The following is an 11,189-nucleotide window of genomic DNA, read 5'->3' on the forward strand; positions in this document are numbered from 1 at the left end:
GTGTGTGTGTGTGTGTGTGTGTGTGTGTGTGTGTGTGTGTGTGTGTGTGTGTGTGTGTGTGTGTATACGTGGCTACATGCATGCATGTGTGTGTTGTGAGCCTGAGAGCGGTATTTGTTAGCTCTAGAAGCGACACACGTGTGTGCACATCAGCTCTCCTTCAGACCAGATGTTTCCCATACATACTTACCCTTGCCCCTTTGGACCTGTAGGAATTCATGAGCTTTTATAGAATAAACACACACACACACACTTACTAATCATGCAGCCGGAGTAATAACGCTTGTAGACCATTTTGAACGCATCTTTTTCTCATTCTAATATTTTTGAGTCAAGCCTCTAAAATGCAGACTGCCTCGCCATGTTTCTTTAAAACGTTGTGTATTGTCAGCATTTTTAGTATTTTATTAGGATCCCCATTAGCTAGTGCTAAAGCAGCAGCTACTCTTCCTGGGGTCAACAAGCATAGCGGTGAAAACAGACACTGTTTATGGGTAACATCCCAGACGGCAGGGCTGCCGGAAAATGTGTGGCGAGGCAACATTTGCCACAGCACTTTTCAATCAGGTGTGGCTGCTTCAGCGCCACACCACTTTTGATTTAGTTTAATAAAATATATCTGCGCAAAGTGTAAAAGAAAAAGGACAAAGTGCTGTTTTTTAGACCAATTTGCCTCATGATTTGTCACTCGCGCACAATTTTTCTGTCTTTCACACCGGAGTGCTGCTACAGGCTCTTTGTGTGTCTTGACCAATCAGATTAATGCTCAAGGCGCTCTCCACTTTCCTCTGGTATTTATTTAGCGAGCTGATAGCATATCACTCCCAACAGACACAAGCAAAAACTCTTACATCAATGGAGCAGCCTTTACTCCTTTACTCCTAAACATTAGCGATCTGACATGTGTTGCATGGTAACAAGACCATTTTTGAGTCTGATCAACTGTAGGCTACTAACAACAGCAGCTGCATAGTCTAGCCTCCTATGGGGCCCTGTCCCTCTGGCCAGGGTAAACGAAGCGGTAACGTTGTGTAGGCTATTTATAGCCCAATGGGATTACATTTGGTTTATATTTAAACTTGGGCTAACCAGGTTACCTAGACTTTTTCAATCCAAGAGTATAAACTTTAATGAATCAATAAACACAATAGCTGACAGACTGTGAGTACATTTTGTTATTAGTATTACAGTTGAGCAGGAGCAGGACTACATGATGCAAACCTGCATAAAGCTCAGCCCTGTGAGTTTTATTATCCAATCATGTAGCTTTCTGAGTGTCTGTGTATAGGACCCTCCTAGTCTTTCTTTAAAATGTCATTCATAAGAACAAGTACAAGGTTGCTGAAGTTTAACATGGCTTTCATCCTCCCCAAGGCCAGGAGTTTTTTAAAACCATGTGACCTGATTAGAAAAACTCTGGTCCCATCATAGCCCATATTCAACAGATGAATCACGTCATACCGTATAAGGGCCGGAGTTTTACCTGGTTAGGTTACCAGATCAGGAAAAACGATGTACCCCAGAATTTTGTTTTCCGCTACACCACTCTGGGGCCTGTGGTGCCACCTCTGCCAGTGAACAGCAACGGCCCCTGCACAGAGCCCTGTGGAACACCATATGTACCCTTGGAGCAATCAGAGGTCTCACTGGCCAGAAAAATAAATTGATACCTGTCTGTTAGTTTGGTCGACAGCGTCAATCCCTGCTCTTACATCAAGGAATGTGAGAACAGTCACAGAGCCACGGTCGTTGATTGGTCGATGCATTAGATCATTTCCTTGACAAACGCTGTCTCTGTACAATGGTGGGTTTAAAAGTACATCCAGGTTAGACAGTTTTATAGTGGTGGTGGGGCTTTTCAGAATATGGGAGAGAAGTGACAGGAAATAAATGTTTTCCAGATTTGGGGAGAGAGATATATTTGGGTCACTCTGTCTGTCTCTCTCTCTTTCTCTCAGCCTGGGGACCTCAGTGATTTAGACCCATTTGGTCTTTCGTCGTCTCTGTTGAGTTATTCTGATTCTCTCTCTGATGTGCAATAAAGTCTCTTTGACTTTGGAGTCCTAATGAGTTTCCCCCCTCAGGCTTCTCCCTTGTAGTTTTAGCGAGTGTTTAAGAGTTTCCGGCATTGACTAGTGTCTAACATGTTGTTCATGAGAACATTATTACACAAACACAAGAAATCATTATCATACTCAGGGTTATGAACTAAGCCCTCCACATGGTGTGAGTTAAGCAAGGGTAGAGGGGGGTTTAACTGGGGTCTAAAGACTAGAGAGGAAGGGATCTGGTCTGTCTCAGCCCACAGATCTGTACTGATCCTCCAACTGAGACACACACAGACAATACAGATACGTAACCCAGATACACACACCATGGCCAGGTCCTGGTTAGTTTTAACAAAGGGAAACTGTACATGGGGTTAGAAGGCTGCTCGCTTTAACTGAACACTTACAGATGTCACTGACACAGACTTTGATTCGTCTCTCTCTGACTCTCTGTCTCTGTCCCTCTCCCTTTGTCTCTCTGTCCCTCTCTCTCGGTCTCTGTCTGTCTCTCTCTCTTTGTCTCACTGTCTCTGTCTCCAGGTATAGGAAGAGGGATTGTTCAAAGCTCCTATCCCAAAGGGCCAGGTGAGAGAACTGTTTTAATTGGTAAAAACACCAAATTGTGAGCCTGAATTAGAAAATACTCTGGTCGCATCATAAGCCCATAGAAGACAAAAGCAAGGATGAAAATCAACGTCATACCGATAAGGCGTTCCATGAGTTTTACCCTGGATTAGCGTTAGCCAGATACAGTGAAAAGACGAAGGCAGCCTCAAAGAGGAATTGTGTCTTAGACCGCTAACACAATGGAAAGAGGTGCCACACTGAGGGCCTGGTGTGCCACCAAAAAGAAATCAGTGTCAGAACGATACAGCATGACTGTATAATGGGTATTTTGAGTAAAGAAACGGCCCTGACACAGAGCACCTGGGAGATACTAGAAGGAGATGATAGAACAGAATTTGGTAAGGAACTTGAGCAGGTGCAGTAGGTGGTCAGTGAGGCGTGTGAGACAGCAAAACAGATCAGAGAAAATAGCACGTGGTCGCAGACGTGGTAGGGAGACTGTGTGTTATGGGTCGAGGACGAGTTGGAGTCCAGAGAGGTCCAGCCACGTTCGTTTAACATTCAAGGGAATGTGTAGGGAAAGGAATCACTACAGAGGGTCCTCACGGCTCACGAGAGATAAGGCTCTGGGCCGTATCGTGCTAAATATAGGACTAGGTCAGTGAGGGCTGTGTGTGTCGAGATGGGCCACATTGAGATAGGTTAGGAGACTGACATGTAACGGAAGTGCTTAAGAGTCAGGGTCGGTGTAGAGGAGCGAGGTGATGTAGCACGAGATGTCAGATCAGGTATCGGGAGGTGTGGCTGGTCGCAGATCATTGGAATAAGGTTACGATGGCTGGTCGATGCATTAGAATCGAGGTCGAATGGTGTTCGATGCATTGGCATCAGTGTCGATGGCTGGGGTCGATACATTAGATCAGGTCGATCGGCTGGTGATTCATTAGATCAGGGTCGATGGCTGGCGACTGCATTGGATCAGGTCGTGCTTGGTCGATGCATTAGACAGGTCGATGGCTGGGTCACGCACTAAGACATTTGACGGGGATGGCTGGTCGGAGGGAGTTACCTTAGATCAGTTCGGATGGCTGGTCCGCATGCATTGGGTCAGGTCGATGGCTGGTCGATGCTTAGATCAGGTCGTGGCTGGTCGAAGTGCATTAGATCAGGTCGATGCTGTTCGATGCACCACTTAGATCAGGTCGATGGCTTGGTCGATGCATTAGCTCATGGTCGATGGCTGTCTCGATGCAATGTGGATAGGTGATGGCCTGGTCCGATGCATTGAGCATAATTTCCTTGACAACAGCTGTCTTCTGTACTATGGTTGGGGTTTGTAAAGTAGATTCCAGAATGACAGTTTTATAAGTGGTGGTGGTGCTTTTCAGGACATGAGAGAAGCGACAGGAAAATTAAATGTTTCTCCAGATTATGGGGAGAGAGAATATATTTGGGTCACTCGTGTCTGTCCTTCTCTCTTCTCTCAGCCTGGGACTCAGTGGATTTAGACCCATTTGGTCTTTATCGTCGTCTTGTTGAGTTATTACGTGATTTCTCTCTGAATGTGGCATAAAAGGTCTCTGTGACTTTGGAGTCCTAATGAGTTTCCTCCCCTCAGGCTTCTCTCTTGTCTGTTTAGCGAGTGTTTGAGTTTCACCCTCAGGAGCTTCTCCTGTGTAGTTTTTAGCAGTGTTTTGGCGTTCCCCCCTCAGGCTCTCCCTTGTAGTTCTTTTAGCGAGTGTTTGACGTTATTAACCCTCAGGCTTCTCCTTGTAGGTTTTATTGCGAGTTGTGTTGAGTGTATTGGAACGCTCGCAGGGCTTTCTCACCTTGTAGTTTTAGCGAGGTGTTTGCAGGTTTCCACCCTCAGGGCTTTCCTTGTAGTTTTATGGCGAGTGTTTGAGTTTCCCACTCTCAGGCTTGCTCCCTTGTAGTTTTTAGCGAGTTGTTTGAGTTTCACCCTCAGGCTTCTCCTTGTAGTTTTAGCGAGTGTTTTGAGTTCGTTTCCGACCCTCAGTGCAGTTTCGAGTAAAGTTTTCAAGCGAGTGGTTTGAGTTTTTCCCCCTCAGGCTTTTCTCCCTTTGTAGTGTTTAGCGAGTGTTTGACAGTTTCCGGCATTGATAGTGCTGACGTGTCATAAACATTTTTTTAATTTTTTGATTATTGAATTTTATTATTATCACACAACACAAATGAAGAACATTATCATACTCGGGTTATGACTAAGCCCTCCACATGGTGTGAGTTAAGCAAGGGTAGAAGGGGGGTTTTAACTGGGGTTCTGACAAGCTAGAAGGGAAGGTGATCTGTCTCTCAGCCCACAGATCTGTACTGACCTCCAACTGAGACAACACACACACAATACAGATACGTAACCCAGATACACACACCATGGCCAGGTCTGTTAGTTTTAACAAAGGGAACTGTACATGGGGTTAGAAGGCTGCTCGCTTTAACTGAACACTTACAGATCGATGAGAACTTTGATCGTCTGTCTTTTGTAGTCTCTCTGTCCTCTCTCGTCGTCTCTCTGGTCTCACTGTCTCTGTCTCCAGGTATCGTAGGCTTTAGTTGGATGCGTCCACAGGCATGGATGGCGCGGTCCTCACATTGACTTTGACCTACAGATCCACAGGTGACAGACACACACACCAGAGCCAGTCACACACAACTACGACAGCACACACACACACACACACACACCCAATGCTGAAGAGCTGTGACAACACAAACTGTAAAAAGGAACCTCTGTCAGAATTCTGAGTATTTCTGTGGCTTTCCAAACAAAGAGCGTCGAGACAGATGGACTGGAGGAAACAGACGAGACAAAACATTGCCTGTTATTCACGCTCGCCAACAAACACATGTCACTCACGTCATTTACTCACACACGCCACAGCACATGCACACATAACCACAGGGCCATATCATCGTCAGCATGGTGCAGACCTACATCCAAACATCTTTACTGACTCGTGTGCCTCTTATCTTAACAGGTTTCAAACAAAGAACACCTCCAAGAGCAACCCAGTCAGTCTGTCTCTCTCCATCTCTGCCAGAGACTCAGCTAGACCTGAGGGGGTGAGTGAGACTTATCTCTGTTCTGGTTGATCTTTTCTCTAACCCGTGACAGTAGAATACTTTGCTCTGTTTGATGCACTTGTTGTCATACAGTGTATATCTTTGTCTCATGCCATGTAGGTGAGACAGGCTCATTATACGTTTGCTGTTATTTTTTATTGCTCAGTGTGGTTGATTGTGTATACTGGTGTTATGTGTTTGCTGTGTTGCTATCTGTATGGTGTATGTATGGTTGTTCTGTGTGAATATGAGTGTATGTATTTATTGTCTGTGTTGCTATCAGCTAACTTGGCGATCTTAGGTGCACCAATTGGCAGTCGGGCACATTCGTATGCCACTACCACCTCGCTTCACACACACGTCTGGCTGCATCACACACAACATACACACACACACACACACCTCCACGTTTGCCATTTACTATCCTTGTGGGGCAACAAAACATTGATCCCATTCAAATCCCTATTTTCCCTAACCCTTAACCTAAGCCCTAACCTAACGCTAAGCTAACCCTAACCCCTAACTAAAACTAAAACCTTACCCTAACCTAATGCTAACCCTACGCTAGTACCTAACCTCCAAGCCTAAAAGATTCCTTTTTCTTGTTCGAGATGTCCCTCACTTGTCCAATGTTCCTTGTTTATATCCCCCCCACTACACACACCAACACACACAACACACACAACACCACAAACATCAACAAATTCAAAGTCTGGACCCCAGAGTGGACTTTGGGCTGCTTCTAAGGCAGTTGTACACAAACAGACAGTGATTCCGTGGGGGGCTGTGGGTGTGGGGTGGCTGGAGGGTCTAAGGTCCAACCGGCGTTGGGTGAGTTGTGTTTTTTGGCAGCGAGTGGCGAGTGGCTTGGTGGTTCACCCCCCAAGTTTGTCCCTGGGATGGTTGTATATTCAATTTTTGCTCCCCTTATCATTATTGTTCCACCTCTCTCTTTCTCTTTCTTTCTCTGTCATTCTCTTTTTCTTTCTTTCTCTCCTTCCCATCTCTCTTCTGCCTTCCTTCGCGTCCGCTTTTCAGGGGTGTTGTCCATCCCTCTTTCAGGTGGTTCTATCCGTTTCCTCACTGGGAGCCCAAAGAGAAGGCCGGTCAAAAGAGGATGACGTAGCGACCCAGGTACACACATCTACGGGTACATACACGCACAAGTAAGGCAAGTTTAGCCCTGTAAGTGCTGGCTAGCTGTCTTGATCAAAGGCCCTCCTGAACAGTGTAATGTATGTCATAAGGAAGAGAGGAGAGAAAGGACAGGTTGGGGGTGGAGGGAAAGAGGAGGGGATCCAGACATTAACACTACGTTCAAAGTTTTGGTGTCCTACTTAGAAAGTGTCCTTGTTTTTTGAAATAAAAAATAAAAAATTGTCCATTAAATAACTCAAATTGATCAGAAATACAGTGTAGACATTGGTGTTAATATTGTAAATATACTTCTTGTAGCTGGAAATGGCAAGATTTTTATATGGAATATCTTTCATAGGCGCTACAGAAGGCCCATTATCAAGCAAACCAGTCACTCCTGTGTTCCAATGGGCCACGTTGTGTTAGCTAATCAAGTTTATCATGAAGCTCCTGGTACAACCGGCTGTTATACTACTCCTTCACAGAACAGCGCAAACTGGCTCTTCAACTCAAATCAAATCAAATCAAATTTTATTGCACATACACTATGGTTAGCAGATGATTAAAGCGAGTGTAGCGAAATGCTTGTGCTTCTAGTTCCGACATGCAGTAAGTAACCAACAAGTATCTAACCTATAACAATTCCACAACTACTACCTTGATACACACACACAAGTGGTAGAAGGGATAAAGAATCTGTGACATAAAGATATAGTGAGAGTTGGTGGTCCAGGAACGGCTATGGCAAGATGCAGTAGATGGTATAAGAGTAACGGTATATTACATATGAATGAGTGACTGTAGGGTATGTAAACATAAAGTGGCATAGTTTAAAGTGGCTAGTGGTACAGTGTATTACATAAAGATGGCAAAGATGCAGTAGATGATATAGAGTAAGTATATACATATGAGAGTGGGTAATGTAGGGTATGGTAAACATTATATTAAGTGGCAGTTGTTTAAAGTGGCTAAGTGGTACATTTTTTTACATACATTTCCATCAATTTCCCATTTTTAAAGTGGCTGGAGTTGAGTCAGTATGTTGGCAGCGGCCGCTAAATGTTAGTGGTGGCTGTTTAACAGTCTGAATGGCCTTGGAGATAGAAGCTGTTTTTCAGAGTCTCTCGGTCCTGCTTTGATGCACCTTGTACTGGACCTCCGCCTTCCTGGATGATAGCGGGGTGAACCAGGCAAGTGGGCTTGGGTGGTTGTTGTCCTTTGATGATCTTTATAGCCTTCCTGTGACATCGGTGGTGGTAGGTGTCTGGGGGCAGGTAGTTTGCCCCCGGTGGGTGCGTTCTGCAGACTCACTAACCCTCTGGACGAAGCCTTAACGGTTGTGGGGCGGAGCAGTATTGCCGGTCCAGGCGGTGATACAGCCGACAGGATGACATCTCGGTGTGTGCATCTGTAGAAGTTTTATGAAGTGCTTTTGGTGACAAGCGAATATTCTTCAGCTTCCGAGGTTGAAGAGGCGCTGCTGCGCCTTCTTTTCACAACCGCTGTCTGTTGCTGGGTGGACCAATTAGTTTTGTCCGTGGATGTGGTAACCGAGGAACTTAAAAAACTTTCACCTTCTCCAACTCCTGAACCGTCGTATGTTGGGATAGGGGGGTGCTCCTCTGCTGTTCCTGAAGTCCCAATCATCTCTTGTTTTTTGTTGCAGTTGGAGTGTGGGAGGTTTTTTCCTGACCCCACTCCGAGGCGCCCGTCACCTCCTCCCTGTATGGCCGTTCTCGTCGTTGTTGGTAATGCAGCCTACCACTGTATGGTATCGCAAACATTGATGATTGAGTTTGGGAGGCGTGCAATGGCCACGCAGTCGTGGGTGAACAGGGAGTACAGGAGGAGGGCTTCAGAATACGCACGACTGTGTGGGGCCCCAGTTGTAATGAGGATCAGCGGGGTGGTAGATGTTGTTACCTACCCTCACTTCACCTTGGGGGCGGCCGCGTCAAGGAAGTCCAGGACCCAGTTGCACAGGGCGGTGTCGAGACCCAGGGTCTCGAGCTTGATTGCGAGTTTTTGGAGGGTACTATGGTGTTACATGCTGAGCTGTAGATCGATGAGACAGCAATTCTCAACATGGGTATTCCTCTTGTCCAGATGGGGTTAGGGCCGTGTGCAGTGTGGGTTGCGATTGCGTCGTCTTGTGGACCAGTATTGGGTCGGTAAGCAGATTGGAGTGGGTCTATGGTGTCCCGGTAGAGGTGGAGGTGATATGGTCCCTTGACTAGTCTATCAAAGCATTTTTTGTCATGATGAACGGAAGTGAGTGCTACAGGGGCGGTAAAGTCGTTTAGCCTCAGTTACCTTAGCGTTTTTTTTTCCCCCCTTGGGAAGCAGGAACAATGGTGGGCGCCTCTTGAAGCATGTGGGAACAAGCAGACTGGGATAAGGATTGATTTGGAATATAGTCGTAAAACACACCAGCCAGCTAGGTCTGCGGCATGCTCTGGAGACGCGGTGGAAATCGCCGTCTGGGCCCTGCAGCCTTGCGAGGGTTTCACACGGATTTAAATGTTTTTAACTCACCTCGCTGCATGAAGGAGAGCCGCAGGTTTTGGTAGGGGGCCGGTGTTCAAGTGGCACTGTATTGTCCCCTCAACAGCGGGCAAAAAAAAGTTGTTTAGCCTGTCTGGTGACAGCAAGACATCCTAGGTCGCGACGGGGGCTGGTTTTCTTTTTGTAATCCGTGATTGCACTTGTGAGACCCGCACATCCTCTTGTGTCTTGGGAGCTGTTGAATTGCGACTCGATTTTGTCTCTGTACTGGGACTTAGGCCTGTTTGAATTGCCTTGCGGAGTTATGGAATGAGCTAACATGTTTGTGATTCGTCCCATGCTTCCGGTGCACTGCTGGGTTAAAAGCGAGTGGTTCGCAGCTTGTCCAGTTTCACGCGAATGCTGCCGTCAATCCACGGTTTTCTGGGTTTGGAATGTTTTAATCGTTGCTGTGGGTACGACATCGTCAATGCACTTCCTACTGAACTCCGCTCGAACCGAATCAGCATATTCGTCAATATTGTTGTTGGAGCGGCAATGCGGCAACATATTCCAATCCGCGTGATCGCAGAGCATCTTGAAGCGTGGAATTCAGATTGTCCCGGCACAGCGTTGAAATCAGACCTGAAAGCGCGGGAGCCTTGTTGTTGTTTTTTAGTTTCTGCTTTGTAGGTCCATGGAATCAACACATGGCGAGTCGTGGGTCAGCTTTTCCGACAAGGGGGGCGGGGGGGGGAAAGGGGGGCCGCCCTTATATGCGTCGCGGGAGAATTAAGTATCATACAATGATCTATGGGTTTTTCCAGCCCTGGTAGCACAGATCGATAATGCTGGTAGAATTTAGGGAGTTTTTGTTTTTAGATTAGCCTTGGTTAAAATCCCCAGGCTACGATGAATGCGAGCCTCAGGGTGGTGTGGTTTGCCAGTTTACAAAGAGTCAGATAACAGTTGTTCAGGGGCCATCGGATGTGTCTTGGCCCGCTGGGGGGGAATATATTACCGGCATGGGTGGATTATGATTGAAGAGAATTCCCTTGGTAGATAATGGCCGGTCTGAGCATTTGAATTGTGAGGAGTTCTAGAATAGGTGAACAGGAATGACTTGAGTTCCTGTGTGTTGTTTATGATGATCAACACCAACGTCTCGTTAATCATAAGGCATACCCCCTCCGCCCCTGCTTCTTACCGAAAGATGTTTTGTTTCTGTCGGCGCGATGCATGAAGAAACCAGCTGGCTGCACCGACTCCGTAGCGTTCTTTGAGTTAGCGCATGTTTTCCTCGTGAAGCAGAGCACGTTGCGCAATCCCTGATGTCTCTCTGGGAACTCGCCTACCGGTGGCTCGGGGATTTCATCAACCTTTATTGTCAAGAGACTGGGACATTGGCGAGTAGTAATGTCTAGGGAGTTGGAGCGCGATGTGCCGGTCTCCGAAGCTGACCACGAGAACGCCTCGTTTTCCCCTTTTTAGGCGTTCAGGCACAGGGTCGCCGGCTGTTTTTGGACTCAGATCCACTGTGTATTGGGTGGAAGGAAAAACACTGGATCCGTTTCGGGGAAAGTCAAATATTCCTGGTAGGAACGTATGATAAGGTTGACTGTTAATCGTATATTTCAGTAGTTCCTTCCCGACTGTATGTTAATGAAACCTAAGATTACTGGGTAACCGATGTAAGAAATAACCACAAGTAAAAAACAAAAATACTGCAATATTTTCCCAAAGGAACCGCCGAAGCGGGGCGGCCATCTCTTGTCGGCGCCCGGAAGCTCTTCAGATTTCTTGGCATGGAATAGCCTTCATTCTCCAGAACAAGAATAGACTGGATGAGTTTCAAAAAGAATAAGATTCTTT

The 11,189-nt window shown here is 46.4% G+C and overlaps 2 protein-coding genes across 2 annotated transcripts in view; one reads left to right on the forward strand and one right to left on the reverse strand.

Annotated features, from left to right (window-relative positions):
- LOC111965006 (DNA-directed RNA polymerase III subunit RPC7-like) overlaps positions 1-11,189 on the reverse strand; it is a 737,315-nt gene that overhangs the window by 53,953 nt on the left and 672,173 nt on the right. The gene's annotated exons all lie outside the window — the stretch shown is intronic.
- Positions 8,644-11,189, forward strand: part of LOC111964638 (integrin alpha-8-like) — a 23,617-nt gene continuing 21,071 nt past the window's right edge. The window contains exon 1 of the mRNA XM_070443810.1: positions 8,644-8,865. Within this exon, the coding sequence (XP_070299911.1) occupies positions 8,644-8,865 (222 nt within the window). The remainder of the gene's footprint in view (positions 8,866-11,189) is intronic.

The sequence above is a fragment of the Salvelinus sp. IW2-2015 genome, linkage group LG6.1 (assembly GCF_002910315.2).
Source record: "Salvelinus sp. IW2-2015 linkage group LG6.1, ASM291031v2, whole genome shotgun sequence".
Lineage (NCBI taxonomy): Eukaryota > Metazoa > Chordata > Actinopteri > Salmoniformes > Salmonidae > Salvelinus > Salvelinus sp. IW2-2015.